This window comes from Chelonoidis abingdonii, chromosome 6, assembly GCF_003597395.2.
Source record: "Chelonoidis abingdonii isolate Lonesome George chromosome 6, CheloAbing_2.0, whole genome shotgun sequence".
Lineage (NCBI taxonomy): Eukaryota > Metazoa > Chordata > Testudines > Testudinidae > Chelonoidis > Chelonoidis abingdonii.
Window position 1 is genome coordinate 43,775,120 of NC_133774.1, and position 17,706 is coordinate 43,792,825.

A 17,706-nucleotide genomic window follows, 5' to 3' on the forward strand; every position below is an offset into this window, starting at 1 on the left:
TGATTCTGACTTTGATTTAGAATTGGAAGCCCTCTTTTTCCCTCAGGTTTTAGATAGAGTCTTTACATGAAGACCACAGGCCTTGAAGTCTATAATAGCTCCTTGCTCATCAAAATGTCCTGCTAGCCCCCTGGCAGTGAACTCAAGGTTGTCGGATTTACTGCCCTCACATTTTTTATGTGCTCACTTTGTCAGGAAACCTTCACGGCATTAATTCAGCAAAAATGGCTGATGTACAGGAGTCAGTCAATTGATGATCATGATGTCCATTGTGGAAGAAGGGATTCTTCCAGATTTCAGCTTCTGAACTTTTAATGGCATTATGGTGAATATGCAGCACTCTGCACGGTGAATAGAGCACTCTTTTTGTCAGCAACAGTCTCATAACCTATGCTGTATCTAGATTTTTGAATAAATAAACTTGGAAGTTGCTTTCAGAATTCCTAGAGTGGGGATCCTTCAAAAGCTGTAGTCTCATTTGAGAATAAGATGACACCTTATGAATATGTGAGACAAAGAGAGTCTTTTAGCTCTATGGCCTCAGGGATGCCTACCTAAGGGAATCTTTCAAGGTGGAGGATGATTGTGAGAGAGAGACTTGAGAATTCAGCTCCTACAAATACTTAGCGTAGAATGGAAAGATGCTTCATTTAGGCCAATGTCCAGAGTTCAGATGTTGCTGTATCAATCATTTTGTAAGTTTACAAAGGGGTTTTGCTCACTCTTCTCTAAGACCATGACTGTACAAATTTATATATATAGTGCTAGGAATTGTTGATGCAAAGGTGCACAACATCGCAATATTCAAATATAGTTTTGCTTGCATAGAATATTTGCTGACATTTCAATATAATGAACTAAATCCCCCGTTTCACCCAAAATGATTAACTTTTTTGCTATATCCATGATAATAACAAATACATTACCTGCCACTGAAGAAAAACATTTATTCTTCCTGGAGAGATTTCTATGGTTTCATTAGCTGAAATTGTTGGCGTGTCAATTAACTCTAGAGAAGAGAAGGATGGGGAAACCCAAACTCATAATTTGATTTTAATATTTTCCAATCTATAAATACTACATAACTTTATGCAACAACTGATTTATACCAATCGCCAGAACAACCAAATGAAATGCCACGTACTATGAGGGACTAAAATCTCTTTACTCCAAACACAAACGCAGTGGTGATCCTCACTGGGTCTGCATCTGAGCTGAATAACATACGAAGACGTACTGTTTAAATCGGAGACAGTCACATTGACAGCATCGTTTGCTGTGGGCACCTGCAAACAAACAAATTTTAAACAATATTTGGCATCATTAAACTAAAGTTCCCTTTTAATAATTTTATACTTTGTAATCATTACTCTCCTTTCTAAGGGGCCAGTTCTTTCAATGGAAGTTAAGTGTACTCACCAATATACAGGAGTCACTAAGGCCCAGATCCACAAAAAGATGTAGGTATTGCAATGCTAAACATCATGGCACCTAACTTTTAGGCAGTTAGGAAATCACAGGAACAACACTGTGATCCACAAAAGCCTGAGTTAGGCACCTGGGCTCCCTGTATAACAAATGGGGAAGAAAGGTGCCTTAGAATGAAAGCCACAAAAACCAGCACACAAGGCAGGGAGCCACTTAAGCTAGCTAATGGGAGATGCCATCAAGAGGGCAGAGTCCTAAGATCCATCTCTCGCTCTCAGAGGCTGCAGGAGGACACCTATCTCTGCCAGTAATCCATGAACAGGAACTGCTCTCCTAGAGTCAGGTGGTTTAGGTGTCTAAGTTGTTTGTTCTGGGACAGAGTTAGAAGCCTGACTTGTCCCTCACAAAATGGCTGGAGGAGGTAGTGTCCAATGGTTAGATCACTCATCCGGGATATGGGCATTTCAGGTTCCATTTTCCCCTCTGCCTGAGTGGGGCAGAGGATTTAAACAGGGTTCTCCCACCTCTCAGGAAAATGCTCTACCCACTGAGTTATGGGATATTCTGACATAAGGCTTCCTACTTTCTTCTGGTGGAAGTGTTCTCCTGTGTATAACTAACTAGTGTTTGGAATAGGGGGACTGGACCCTAAATTATAGAAACATTCATTCTCTCTCTTTCTGGCCCAATGACTACTAAGGTATTTATTCACAGTGGAACAATCATTGGGCCAGAGAGAAAATGAATGACTGTATAGTTCAGTGGTGAGGTCATCCACCTGGGAGGTCCCAGGATCCTGTTTCCCAGCTCCAACAGGATGCCAGATATTTAATGGGATCTGATCCAGTAGGCAGCATCTGAGCATGCCTATTGGACTGGGCCCTGCGCATGACTAAGGAGGAGCACCTATCTTCCCCCGGTTTGCAGATCAGTCTGGGGCGTAGGCAGGAGACAGGCATTCAGATACCGCAAGTGAGGTAGTATTGTGTATGCTCAGAGACATAGGCACTGAGGGTACTTGAGTGAGTGTAGACACCTAGGGGGGGTTGGTGGGAGTTTTGGGGATTGCAGTGGAGCATAAGTCCGGGACTTACGCATCTAAGCACCCCGAGGGATTGGGCCCTAACAGAACCATTAGACACTCAAGGCATGTGCTTCCCATTTCAGGAAAGTATCTTGATTCAAGAAGGGTACTTAAGCACATGTTTAAAGTTAAGCTTGTGCTTATGTCCCATTGACTTCAGTGGGACTCAAGCATGTACTGAAAGTGAAGCATAAGCTTAAGTACTTTTGTGACCAGGGATGGATTTAAGCACAAGCTTAGGAGCTTTACTGAGTTGGGGCCTCATTTAGGAGCTCAAAAGAGCTAGGAAATGAGGTAAAATGAAGTATTAGAAATGCACATTGGGCTCAAAAAATTTCAAAACTGCATGCACATACTTGCATACATGCACTGCCTCAATGCTAATTTGTGTATGCAGTTAATAGTAGCCTGTACAATTACAGTGATCACATAGGCAATGTACATAGTTGGCAGAGATGCACTTTTGAAAATTTAGACCTAAAAGTCTCCTCACTACTCTCCATTATAGTTTTTATTGCCATGAAAATATATGTGAAAATTATGAATAAAAACAATTAGGTGGTTAGCTCTTGCTCTAGTGCTAAAGACAGTGAGCAGAAGCATTTTTAGGAGACAATATTTTGTTTTGTAACATTTCTAATAATAAAATTGATTTGGGGGAAAATACAGAATCATGCAAAGATCTAAAGACTTTCCACTTTCTTTGGGGTTGAAGCTGAGGCACATAGAAGAGCTGTGGCAATACATTCAAAGTGCTCAATCCACATGTGCAACTGAGCTTGATTTTTAATAAGAGTTGTGAATGCTCAAAATGCTAAGCTAGCTTTTGGACTGGCACTGAAAATGCCTTGTGTATCTGATTTCTTGAGCATCCATTTAAAAATGTAATATGTGTCTAAGAGGTAGGGTTTAAGCATGAGTAGAGGGTGCAACGTTTGGCACTTTTTTGTCAAGCTGAAATTAGCCATTAACAATGTAGGGTCAGAGCTTCAGCTGATGTAATTTACCAGGGCTTCATTAATGTCAACAGAGCTATTCTGATTGACACTAGCTCAGGATCTGTCCCACAGCCTGGGACATCTTAACAGAACTTAAATGGTGGTTAACAAGGGTTGATCAGACAGCAATTGTGAAAAATCGGGACAGGCGGTGAGGGCGGTAATAGGAGCCTATATAAGAAAAAGACCCAAAAATCGGGACATCTGGTCACCCTAGGTTAACAGGTAGTATTTTTTTGTCTTGTCAGAACAGTGCTGTGTATCATAGAACCAGTAATATTCAGCTGAATCTTTTAAGTTGATATTAATCTTCATATACTCACCAATATCCACCGTGAGGATGTTGGATGTGCTTCTTTATATTGCAGTTCATATTGCATAGACTTTTTTGGTGCGTCCCACTTAATTATTAATCTGTTTGATAACTGGTGAGCACTTATGGAGTGTATAGCACACTTCTCTAAAATGAACAACGCAGAAGCTGTAAACACACACACATAGCAGGAACTAATGATAAACACAATTTTTTCTCCCTTCTATTTGCTCAGTACTAAATATGTCGATTTTAAATCTTCAAAATCCAGAAAGAATTCATTAGTGAAATTTTGCAGTATGAGACAAAGGCCCAGTTCTTTCACATTTACTAAATGAAGGTAAGATCTTTCTCTGCGGGCAGTTCTGTTGATATCAATGAGAATTTGTGGTATCAGATACCATTCAAAGTCAGCATAAGTGGTACAATCCTCAAATCAGAACGTCTACAGCACCAGCAATAATGCTGTTTAAAAAGACTATCCTGAACTCTAATTGCTTCTGTATTTTTTGGGTATGTCAGAGGTGTAATTTCAAGTACAATTTCTTTTTCTCTAAGGTTATGGCTACACTTGGAGCTGGGGGTGTGATTCCAGCTCCAGGAGAAGTACCTGAGCTAGCTAGCACACTAAAAATAGAATATAGTTGCAGTAGTGGGAAGGGTTAGCTGCCCAGGCTACATATCTAGCATCTCTGACAGGCATGAACTCCCACCACTCTCACTGTCAGGGCTACAGTCTATTTTTAGTGTGCTAGCTCATTGAGAGCTAGCATGGGTGTCTCCTCGATCTGAGAATCACCTCTCCAGCTCAAAGTGTAGACATAACCTTACACATGTAAAGTGGTCAAAGGCCCCCAACAGAGGCTAGAGTAGTAACTGTGGAGTGGTTCCAGTAGGGTGCTGCAGTAGTGAGGACTCTGTTCTCACTCCCAGCTCCAATCCCATGTCTCCTAGAAAAGCCTGTGACCAAAGTTACTCTCAGTCTTTGGGCAGCACTTGAGGATTAGAGCAATACTTGGATACCATGGTGAATTGCACTATAAATACCTAATCAGAAGAACAGGACTTGATATTTCATTTGTAACTAGGTGGTATCCTTTTATAGAAAATTACTGTGTAACTAACTTAAGTATGTCTACACTGAATTGTGAACCCAGGTTTGTGGGACGCAGGCTTGGTTTCCAAGCCTACGCCTGAGCATGCACACTGAATTGTAAACCTGGGCTTACAATTGCTGGGCCCAGGTCTCATCTGTGCTAAAGTGTCCACACTGCACTACACAGACTGACTGACTTGAGTCTATGGCTTGAGCTGTGTCCACACTGCAAAATGGCAGGGCTTGGACCACAGTCACAGTGAGACTCTGGTTCTGACTGAGCCCTATAGCAGGGTTGTAGGACCTAGGTCCTGAGTGTTTGCTGATCCAAGTCAGACTGATTTGTGTGTAGATAGAAGGGGGACTTGAACTCAAACCTGAATCAGACTTGGTCTTACCCAATGGGTAGGTCTACACTGCCCCCTCCCCAAAAAATAAGCCACTGTAGCGAGACTCAGAACCTGGGTCTACAGAGTTGTGCAGGCACTACATTACAAATAGCTGTATAGATGTTCCCACTGGGAGTGTGAAACCCAGCAAGGAGGGTGGGTCTCTAAGCCTGAGCAAGAATGTCTACACTGCCATTTTTAAGCACTGTAGTGTGAGCACTGTGAGCCAGAGGCTGTAGATCTGACCTCAGACTCACTGCCATGGTTTGCTCCCTCCCACTCCCACTCCTTTTTTTTTTTTTTTTTTTTTTTTTTACTTTTTTAAAGTGTAGACATACCTTAGTGCCCCCCAGAACAGACCAAAACCTGGAAAAGACTCAACACAGCGAGATTCTAACTAGATAGAGATTTCCTTAACACAGGCTTGTGGAACCACCCCTTTCAGAAGCCAGCAAACAAAATAGATGCGGTGTGTGTTGTGTAACGTGGTGGTGTTGTGTGTGTTGTGTGTGTGTGTCTGGTGTGGTGTGTGTGTGTGTTGTGTGGTGTGGGTGTGTGTGTGTGTGTGTGTGTACTGATGAATATGTTTCTGGGTATTGCTCCTTTACAGTCTTGCAAACACTCCAGGTGTGAAATCCTTCCCACACTTACATCACTAGAGTGGGGATTTCACCCTAGAGTTCCAAATTATGGTTTAACTATTTGATTTGGTGGTAAGAAGTGTATACTAAGAGATACAATTTAGCAAATAAATCCATACTTCAGTAAAATTATACTGTAGTTTTAGCCAAACTATTGCATCTTAGATGCTGTGGTAATACAAATAATGAACCATATTAGAGGCACTGTACCTGCCTTGCTGGGTGTAATGGAGATGTTCTTTGTTTTCACAGAGCTCTCATGAGAGTAATTTGCTGATAACCAAATCATTACAGAACGATTCATGAAAAGGGATTTTCGTTCTATTGTGATGGACGTTGATGCTGTAGTTCTTTCAAAACATCTCAAGATTTTATCCCTTGAGACAAAGGACATTAAAATAAACATTATTCAACTATAACTTATTAAAGCAGCAATATGACAACTGGTGAATTGGTGGGGCAGTTAGAACACACACAACAACTTTAAAAGGCAATCTCAAAAGTGTCGACTTGTATTAATTATGGTGAAATATATGGGCCCAAAGACTTAGGGCTGTTAACATGACCCTGTTATTGTCCAATATTAAACAATTTTAAATAAAGTTCAGGCTTGGAATTCAGTCACCTCAGCCTGCTTAGTACCATGGCAAAGAGATTTAAAAAAAAAAATTTAAACCTGTTACCAAAGATACAAAAATAAAAGTTAAAGCATTTGAATTTATAACAAAGTAATAAGGCTTATATTTTAATAATATCCTTTGTTCCCTTTAACTGTAGAGCATTTTCACAAAAAAAACCCCACTTGTTTGATAGTCTTTTAGATGGTATTAAAGATGGCGATAATTGTCCTTTTTTGGGAAAGAGAAATTTCGTTGAGATGGGCTGGAGCAGGTGTTGTTGCTGTTAATGTCCAATCCCATTTTCTAGAAAACAAAACAAGACAACTGCATACAAATGGGGGGAAAAAGAAAACAGCAAAGACAGAAAATACAGCTTTTGTCTTTGGTGCTCATTTTTCCTTGTAATCTCACTGCTCAAAAAATTCCGGCAAGGCACTCTATCAGCCACTCCAAGACCTGGTAAACTTGTACCAGTGCTGGGCAGTTTAGGACATTGCTTTTAACTGTCACTTTGGGTTTGTTGCAGTTTAGGCTGGCTAACCCAGCCTCTTATTAGGGTGACCAGGTGTCCAGTTTTCGGAACACCAGGTTGAAAAGGGACTCTTGTGATTCTGGTCAGCACTGCCGCCTGGGCCATTAAAAGTCTGGCTGGCGGTGCTGAGGAGCTAAGGCAGGCTAGTCCTTACCTGTCCTGGCTCTGTGCTGCACCCCAGAAGCGGACAACAGGTCTGACCCCTAGGCGGGAGGCCACAGGGCTCCATGCACTGCCCCCATCCCAAGCACCGGCTCCGCACACACATTGACCGGGAACCATGGCCAATGGGAGCTACGAGGGCAGTGCCTTTGGGTGAGAGCAGTGTGCAGAGCCGCCTGCCACACTTCTGCCCAGGAGCTGGACCTGCTGGCTGCTTCCAGGGTACAGTGTGGAGTCAGGACAGGCACGAAGCCTGCCGTAGCCACCCCACTGCACAGCTAACCAGGAACTACCGGAAGTAAGCCCACACTCCAACACCGAGCCCCTACCCCAGCCCTGAGACCCCTCCCAACCTGGAGCCCCCTCCTGCATCCCAAACCCCTCATTCCCAGAGCCTGCACTCCCAGATGGAACCCGCACCTCCCCTGTACTCCAACCCCTTGCTCCAGTCCAGAGCCCCCTCCCACATCCTGAATACATTTGCCCAACCCGCCAGCCTGGAGCCCCTTCTGCACCCCAAACCCTCATCCCTGGCTCCACCCCAGAGTCTGCACCCCAATATGGAGTCCTCGCCCCTCCTGCACTCAACCCCCTGCCCCAGCTCAGAGCCTCCTCACAGACCCTGATCCCTTCTACCCCACCCTCCAGCCTGGAGCCCCCTCCTGCACCCCAAATCCCTGCCTCAACCCACTGCCCCCCCTGCACTCTGAACCCTTCATCCCCACCCCAACCCCAGAGCCTGCACCCCCAGAGAGAGCTCTCACCGTCTCCCACACCCCAGCCAGTGACAGTGAGTGAGGGTCGGGGAGAGCGAGCCACCGGGGCAGAGCGAGCCACCGAGGGAGGTGGAATGTAGTGCCTGGGCGGGCAGGGCCTTGGAGTAAGAGTGGGGCAGGGGCATGGCCTCAAAGAAGGGACAGAGCTAGAGTGTTTGGCTTTGTGTGACTAAAAAGTTGGCAGCCCTAACCCTTATTAAACAGAAGGCAAAAGGAGCAGGCTAGGAAAGAGTCAAAAATACGGTAGGGAAGGAAAAACGACACACGAGAGGGAGTGACAAAGTTTCACACCCCAGATGCTGTTTGGAATTTAGCCAGAACTGGTGGGAGTCTCATCTGGGTCTCCCTTTCTGGTCAGGGCATCTCTCAAGATTAGGATGAAAAAGACCCAATCGTGTCACAGTGGATCTCGTAGTCCCAGGAGACCATGGGTGGTCAGAAATGGAGAAGCTTGCTTCTTCCTGTTTTTTCATCTTTCACTCATTTCTAGCTTTCCCAAAAAATCTTTTTGAGGAATCCAAAAAGTAGTAATGGGCAGAATAGCCCACCCCCTCATTATTCTGTTAGGCCTCACTTCCAACACACCAATTTTGATTGATTAATTTCTGGTCCCACACTATTCTTGATTACCAGATGTGATCTTAACACAGTTCTAGAATTATATCAGTAGGCCTTTTTGTTTAGATTAAGTTAATCTGACTCCCTTTTGCACCTTTTTCCATCAACATTTATTTTTAATTTATTGTGACACTTTATAAACTTTTATCCACTTTCCCTCAGCTAGGCTCACAAGGCCCCAGCTATCACTACAGTCCAATCCATTTGAACCAGACCAATGAACGTAACACTGGTAACCAAGCAATTCTATTTATGTCCAGATTTAAGTGTCTTTACAAATTTGACATGTAATTTTTGTTGAATATGAATACAAATAAAATAATGTTAAACTTACTTTGAGTTCCCTACATGAACTTTACAAATACTTGAGGCTTTATAGTCAAAGGTTAACTCTGCCCCCACACATATCTGAGTCACATGGCTTCTCAGATATATCAGTACTCCCACAGGTGTAAGGTGAATCTTGTCAGGTGCAGAGGCAGGGCTCCAACACAGTGGCATTTAATTTCAAAAGAGGGAACTATACAAAAATGAGGGGGTTAGTTAAACAAAAGTTAAAAGGTACAAAGTGAAATCTCTGCAAGTTGCCTGTGCCCTTTTTAAAGACGCCATAATAGAGGCCCAACTTCAATGTATACCCCAAATTAAGAAACACAGTCAAAGAACTAAAAAAGCGCCACCGTGGCTTAACAACTATGTAGAAGAAGCAGTGAGAGATAAAAAGACTTCCTTTAAAAAGTGGAAGTCAAATCCTAGTGAGGCAAATAGAAAAGAGCACAAACACTGCCAGCTTAAGTGCAAGAGTGTAGTAAGAAACATCCAGTTCCCTTTTAAACATTGTTATAGTCCCAGCCTTCACAATCTCCTCAGTAAGGAATTCCACAAGTTGACTGTGCGCTGTGTGAAGAAGAACTTCGTTATTTGTTTTAAACCTGCTACCTATTAATTTCATTTGGTGACCCTAGTTCTTGTATTTAGGGAATAAGTAAATAACTTTCCTTATCCACTTTCTCCACATCACTCATGATTTTATATACCTCTATCATATCGCCCCTTAGTCTCCTCTTTTCCAGCTGAAAAGGCCTAGCCTCTTTAATCCTTCCTCGTATGGTCTGTTCTCAAACCCCTAATCATTTAGTTGCCATTTTCTGACCTTTTCTAGTGCTAGAATATCTTTTTTGAGGTGAGGAGACCACATCTTGTACACAGTATTCGAGATGTGGGCGTACCATGGATTTATTATAAAGGCAATAATATATTTCATCCAGTTCCCTTTTAAACATTGTTATAGTCCCAGCCTTCACAATCTCCTCAGTAAGGAATTCCACAAGTTGACTGTGCGCTGTGTGAAGAAGAACTTCGTTTATTTGTTTTAAACCTGCTACCTATTAATTTCATTTGGTGACCCTAGTTCTTGTATTTAGGGAATAAGTAAATAACTTTTCCTTATCCACTTTCTCCACATCACTCATGATTTTATATACCTCTATCATATCGCCCCTTAGTCTCCTCTTTTCCAGCTGAAAAGGCCTAGCCTCTTTAATCCTTCCTCGTATGGGTCTGTTCTCAAACCCCTAATCATTTAGTTGCCATTTTCTGAACCTTTTCTAGTGCTAGAATATCTTTTTTGAGGTGAGGAGACCACATCTTGTACACAGTATTCGAGATGTGGGCGTACCATGGATTTATTATAAAGGCAATAATATATTTGGTCAGTCCTAGGACCAATCCTATTCAATTTATTCATAAATGAATCTGGAGAAAGGGGTAAACAGTGAGATGGCAAAGTTTGCAGATGATACTAAACTACTCAAGATAGTTAAGACCAAAGCAGATTGTGAAGAACTTCAAAAAGATCTCACAAAACTAAGTGATTGGGCAACAAAATGGCAAATGAAATTTAATGTGGATAAATGTAAAGTAATGCACATTGGAAAAAATAACCCTCAACTATACATACAATATGATGGGGGCTAATTTAGCTACAACGAGTCAGGAAAAAGATCTTGGCGTCATCATGGATAGTTCTCTGAAGATGTCCACGCAGTGGGCAGAGGCGGTCAAAAAAGCAAACAGGATGTTAGGAATCAAATTAAAAAGGGATAGAGAATAAGACTGAGAATATATTATTGCCTTTATATAATCCATGGTACGCCCACATCTCGAATACTGTGTACAGATGTGGTCTCCTCACCTCAAAAAAGATATTCTAGCACTAGAAAAGGTTCAGAAAGGGCAACTAAAATGATTAGGGGTTTGGAGAGGGTCCCATACGAGGAAAGATTAAAGAGGCTAGGCCTTTTCAGCTTGGAAAAGAGGAGACTAAGGGGGATATGATAGAGGTATATAAAATCATGAGTGATGTGGAGAAAGTGGATAAGGAAAAGTTATTTACTTATTCCCATAATACAAGAACTAGGGTCACCAAATGAATTAATAGTAGCAGGTTTAAAACAAATAAAACGAAGTTCTTCTTCACACAGCGCACAGTCAACTTGTGGAATCCTTACCTGAGGAGGATTGTGAAGGCTGGGACTATAAACAATGTTTAAAAGGGAACTGGATAAATTCATGGTGGCTAAGTCCATAAATGGCTATTAGCCAGGAAGGGTAAAGAACAGTGTCCCCAGCCTCTGTTCATCAGAGGATGGAGATGGATGGCAGGAGAGAGATCTCTTGATCATTGCCTGTTAGCTTCACTCCCTCTGGGGCACCTGGCATTGGCCACTGTCGGTAGACAGATACTGGGCTAGATGGACCTTTGGTCTGACCCAGTACGGCTGTTCTCTTGTTCTTCTTACGTTCACAGGAACCTTTATTTCGTTACAGACCAAACCTGCAAGATCTAGAGGGTTCTCAACTGCCACTGTCCTCTGGATCAAACTCTTTCACATACCTGGTATAGGAATGATTTTCATACATTATGGTCTCAATGCTTTTCAGGAGGAGGAATGGAAAGGTATCATGTGCCATACTTAGCGTCAGGTTAGTTCCCTGGCATAAATTAGAACAGCCTGAAGACTGCCCTAAACTGTGCTTGCTGTCAATCACTCCTATGGGCCATTGAGGCACCTCGGAACTGCCTCCGCCAAATCCCGTTACTGTAGCCATGACTCCACTGGTGGGACCAGGAAGAGAGATTGGTGCAGGAGCCATTGTGGTGTCTCTAAACCACCCAATGGTTCTCCTATGCTGGGGAAATCAAAGTGGGTGGAGTGGCCCCAGCACAGCTGAGGATTTGGCCCTTTTTGTCTGACAGTCACAGTGTAGTACAAAGTTCTGCAAATGTTACATGTGTATCCATGTCTGTAGAAAATAATTGTATATTATAGTACAGGGCATTGTTTGGGAAATAGTATGTGATGTAACTAAAAAATGCATTATAATGCATATACACAAGGGGGCAGATGAACTTTATGGACAAACCTTTACTTTGGCATTTCCTGACCTCTGAGTGATTTAACCACGGAGTCTTAATGATACTTAGACACAGCTTTTAATAGAATTTCCTGGCATGTAAGCAAAAATGGGAGAGAAAAAGATAGACACTGGGAACATGCTATCTCATATCCCCGAAAAGGTTATACATCCTTTCCTGAACACTGAGGACAGGAGATTTTGTACAGCTAAGATGTGCAGTCTCAACACCGTTTTTAAAATGGAATATTTATTTTATGGCTAGTGATATTACTTACCTACCAGATTTTTTTAGTCACAATGCAATATTTAATACATGAACGTGTGAAGGTTTTCTCCTGAATCTTCTAAGTCAGCTTAACTGTAGATCAGCAGTTAATATTTCAAAGCATGATTTTTTGAGTACACAGCTAGAGCATCTGTGTGAGGTTTTTCTTTAATCTCTTCCTTCATGACAGCTAAATCATACACAGTACTCTTCCAATTTCCAACTGATGTTAATTGCAGAAAGCAATAATGTCCTCAGCTCGGCTTAAGCAAATGCTTTTCTAAAAACCCAATAAAAAGGAAGAATATTTTCTTGTTAAGAGCTCTGGACTAGAATTTGGGAGACCTTGGATCAAATCCTGTCTCTTCCACAGTCTCTCGGTGTGACTTTGGAAAAGTCACAATCTCTTTGTGCCTTGGTTCTCAGTCTTCTGCTTGTATGCTGTATCTCTTCTTTCTCCCCTTCATCTGCTTTCTCTGTTCTGAATGTGAGCTCTTCAGGGCAGGATCTCTCTCATGCTATGTGTATATATAGCACCTAGCATAATGGGGTCTGATAATGGCTGGGGTTTTCTGGAATACTCACATCCACTACGTATGTAGAAACATTCAGCACGGAGTGAGACAAATGATAAGCAAGACATGCCTGCTCTGCACAGCTACAGAGTGCAACAGATCTGGTGCTTCTGCTGGGTCAACGCAAGTGAAATGGGTTCTCAACACAAGTCTGTGCTCCAAAGGGGTTCCCAGCACTTCAGGGAATAGAGGCGCTTTAGAGACTGAGCCAGGCAGGGGAGGAGTTGGAGTGGAGTTAGTGCATCCTCCACAGGGTGGATCCACCAGCCATTCCTCACAGAATGGGAGAGTGCAGGAATCAGTGGGGAGCACCGAATCTGCCAAGCACCTCCACTGCCATTCTGGCCCATAAGAGATGATTCTCTTGCTCGCTGGCCGCAGTGGAACCAGGGGAATTCCTCAATGTACAGCCATTTACTCAGCATGAGGATGTGCTCTTAACTACGGCTCTTGTAAATGTAAACAAGCAAATGGTGTACATGTCACCCTACATAGTATGGTGAAAAATCACATCACAGTTCAGACCGACTTGTACTGCTGCTTTCTACTACTCCTTTTAAAAACAATACATGGGCAAGTTGTCCCCAAAGGAGGAAGAACCTTTGCAAGGGACAGAAAACCTGTGAGATCATACCCAGGGCGTTTCCATTGATTTGTCCCCAACAAGGAAGAGAGATTGTCACCCTCACCTTCCCCTGCGCAACTAGCAGAGCAGTTAATCCCTTTACTTACTGAAATTAGGCACTAGTGTGGTGGACTCTATAGGAAATGTTGAGATAGATACATAAACTGGTGGAGGCCAAAGCCATTTATGCAGAAGTCCTGTATACTTCTGCACTGCTTACTAGCCCACCTGCCTTGAATCTTTTTCATCCTCCACACTAATTTCTCCCATCAGTTTGTAAAATGCAGTTCCCCTGAAATCAGTGGGTATTACATATGAGTACAAAATCTGAGGGAAGACTTTGACCTTCAGTGTTTAGCTGTCCAGAATCTGATTGCTTGTCTAATATAGGAGAGAGAACTTAAGTCAGTACAGAAAGAATCACACCAAGCAACGACAGACTTTCTGAAATGTCTTTCAAACTTACCACTTTAAAATTATTGTATAAGTAGTGGTTTTTGGAGCACAGGGGACAGGCAGCCAGGAGCAAAATAGACCTATTTCTCTCTCTGTGTAGCAAGTCAGTTCGGCATGCCAATCTGCAAAATGAAAGCAAACTAAATAAGCAATCACACTATATAGTGAAGGCCTATCTTGGACATCTATTTATAATACCCCATTAACAAGAGGAAGGCAATTCTCAAAATAAAAAGGCAATACATCCAAAATAGGATACATCTTCTTAATTAGCCCGTGGGATTGCCTGTCAAAATGATAGTGTTTGGGCAAAACAGACATCTATGCATTTAGGACTACAATCAGGAATTACTTAAAACCCAGCCACTTTAGGGCTTGTCTATACAAAGAGCACCAGAGGGGTGTGATCTGTAAAGCACACAAGTGTGCTGTGCTCTAACTGCCCCATCTAGACCTTGTTGGTACATACTCAAATGTACCTAGCTCACGTTAACATAGACTTTGAAATTAACTACTGTGATGGGGCAAGGCCAAATGGCTACAGCAAAGTACTGAGAAACAGGTATGTTAGCCCCAGGCTAAACAAATACCCAGTACCCTGGTAAGCAAATGACAGTTGCTCCAGGTTAATCAAGGCACCTGGAGCCAATTAAGACCTTTCTAGAAGGCAGTAGAGATAGCTACTTTAATTAGAACACCTGCAGCCAATCAAGGCAGGCTAATCAGGGCACCTGGGTTTAAAAAGGAGCTCACTCCAGTCAGGCAGGGAGGAGCCAGAGGAGAAGGAGCGTGTGTGAGGAGCTGGGAGCAAGAAGGCAAGGAGCTGAGAGTGAGAGTGTGTACTGCTGGAGGATTGAGGAGGACAAGCGTTATCAGACACCAGGAGGAAGGTCCTGTGGTGAGGATAAAGAAGGTGTTTGGAGGAGGCCATGGGGAAGTAGCCCAGGGAGTTGTAGCTGTCATGCAGCTGTTACAGGAGGCACTATAGACAGCTGCGATCCACAGGGCCCTGGGCTGGAACCCGGAGTAGAGGGCGGGCCCGGGTTCCCCCCAAACCTCCCAACTCCTGATCAGACACAGGAGGAGTTGACCCAGACTGTGGGGAAGATCACTGAGGTGAGCAAATCTGCCAAGAAGCGCAGGACCCACCAAGGTAGAGGAGGAACTTTGTCACACTACATCAACACAAACTAGGTACATTTTAGAGCACGGTGTGGTCTGTTGTAGGGGCTATGTGCTGAGCCAAGCAGCCAGCTAGGCTAGGCTGAGAGTTTACTAATGAGGCTCTAGTGTGCTATTCTTTGATCCCTAAGCCCTTTAGCCCCATGCCCTTGTCAAGGGATCCTATCTCACTGAGAACAGGGGTTTAAAAAGCCAGCTCTTAAGTGACCACCAGGAGCAAACAGGGGAGTTATGTGAGGGAGTTCAGAGAGGCATTCCTTCTTGGTCCAGCTCTCAAGGAGAGTGTGACCTGGGACAGAGTGAGCTACCAAGGAGAGTTTGGCAGCAGAGATAGCTCAATGGCAGGAAGAGGCAGCTGAGGGGTTTTAACCTAACTGCCAAAAAAAAAAACCTCAGGAAAAGAAACACAGAAAGGAGGAGAAAACCCAAACAAAACCAATCTTCTACACTTAACATTTTCTAAACTTAGGTCACAAACAAACCGTGCAAAAGTAAAAATAATACTGGCAGAAGTCAGAGCTAACCAGTTTATTGCATTGAATGCAGCATGTACAATTACCTGCCTTGTGGGCAGTGACATGTATTTTCAGTGCAAGCAACTCATGGTCCTCAGAGACTGAGTATGGGCTCTTGAGACCAGAGTGGCTGAACTGGAAGAGCTAAGGGAGGCAGAGGGTACGTAGATGAGACTTTCAGACACACAGTAGAACGGTCCCACCCCCCATCTGACAGCATCTGTACTGCTGAGGAGGATGAAAGTTTCAGGGAAGGAAACATCAAGCTGGAGCAGAGGGAAATTATTTCATAGCTGGGACCTCCTTCTAGATGATGTCATGATATCCCCTCACACTGAGGCTACCCATTGAAGGAGAGGACCCAATTACTAGGAAGAGCCAGGTAGCAGAGTGGGGGATTTACTTAACAGAAATATAGATAGCTGGTTTGTGATGACTGGGAGAACTGCATGGTGACTTGCCTGCTGTGTGTGAAGGTTGTGGATCTCATGAGATATCCAGACAGATTTTTGTGTCATGCTGGGGAGGAGACCACGGTCATATGTACCAATGACATAGGAAAGGTAGGAGAGAAGGCCTAGAGGCCAAATTTAAGCTGCTAGGTAAGAGTAAAGTCCAGGACTTCTATGGTAGCATTCTCTGAAATGCTTCCAATTCCAAGCACAGTGCCAAGAAGACCAGCAGAACTGCAGGGTCTCAATGCATGGATGAGATGATGGTGTAGGGAGATGGGATTTAGGTTTATTAGGAACTGGGGAGGCTTTGGAGAAAAGCGGTGCCTCTAGGGAGGATGGGCTCTTCCTAAACCAAAACAGAACCAGATTGCTGGCATGTAAAATTTAAAAAGTTATACAGGATTTTTTTAAACCAAGGGGTGGGAGAAAGCCAACAAGTACGGATGAGAACATGGTTCAGGCAGAGACATCCCTTAGGGGTGAATTTTTATTAAAAGGGGAACTCTATATCCTAGGAAAGAAGTTGGTGAAGTACAGGTAGGAGCTACTGAGGAACAGTTAAATGTAAGAGTCCTACTTAAATAGAACACATGAAGGTAAGCGACTGAATACTGACAATGTACAAGTGCTTATATATGTAAACCACATACCTCCTGGGTGTGGTGTTCTGTCCCATCTAGTGGCACCGAGACCACAGAGAGAGAGATAAAATGAGTCTGTTCTACAGCTTTAGCTAAGAGCCATAGGGCTTTTAGCTCATGCAGTAGAGGCTCATGCACTAAGCTTCAGAGGTCCTAGGTTCAATCCTGATGACAACCAGGGTCTGTCAATGTTACAAGTGCAGGCTCATCTGGGATTTCAACTGGGAAGTCTCTGAAGCTTGGGATGTGCTCCCTCAGCTAGGAGAAGTATGTAACCCACACACCACCTGCAGTGGTGTAGCCAGGTAGAGGGGGAGCAGAAAAAAAAGCTGCCACCTGCTGTGGTGCTTTTACTGATGGGGCAGCGCTTCGGATCTTTGGCAGCATCTCGGCGGCGGGACCTTCACTCGCTCTGCAGGTCTTCGGTGGCATTTCGGTGATGAAGCTTGAGTGCTGTCGAAGATACCCAAAGCAAGTGAAGGTCCCGCTGCTGAAGTGCCACCGAAAACCTGGAGCACCGTCCCGTCAGTAAAAGTGCTGCAGCGGGTGGCGCCTTTTTTTTTTCTTTTCTTTTTGCTCCCTGGTGAGTAAAATTAAAAAGCGCCACTTGTGCTCCGTAGGGGAGCAGCAGCTCCCCCACTCCCCCCAGCTGTGCTACTGACCTCCTGGGTGAGGTGTTCTGTCCCATCTAGTGGCACCAAGAGACCTCTGAGAGAGATTAATGAGTCTGTTCTACACAGGGCCGTCCTTAGGCATAGGCAGCTGCGTAGGGCACCTGAAAATTTGGGGCAGCACTGGGTCTTAGTGTCCACCCTCTTCTTTTCCTATCCCTGTTCTGACCCTTCCTGCAGGCTCCCACAGATGGCTGCTCTAGCCTGGTGAGTCTTCCTTGGGAGGGAATCTAGTAGTTAAAAG

At 43.7% G+C, this 17,706-nt stretch overlaps 1 protein-coding gene across 1 annotated transcript in view; it reads right to left on the reverse strand.

Annotated features, from left to right (window-relative positions):
- LOC116825246 (interleukin-6 receptor subunit beta-like) overlaps window positions 1-17,706 on the reverse strand; it is a 50,290-nt gene that overhangs the window by 23,119 nt on the left and 9,465 nt on the right. The window contains exons 3-6 of the mRNA XM_075067483.1: window positions 6,160-6,326; window positions 3,834-3,970; window positions 1,145-1,286; window positions 927-1,009 (exon numbers count right to left, since the gene is read on the reverse strand). Coding sequence (XP_074923584.1) covers window positions 927-1,009; window positions 1,145-1,286; window positions 3,834-3,970; window positions 6,160-6,326 — 529 coding nt within the window. The remainder of the gene's footprint in view (window positions 1-926; window positions 1,010-1,144; window positions 1,287-3,833; window positions 3,971-6,159; window positions 6,327-17,706) is intronic.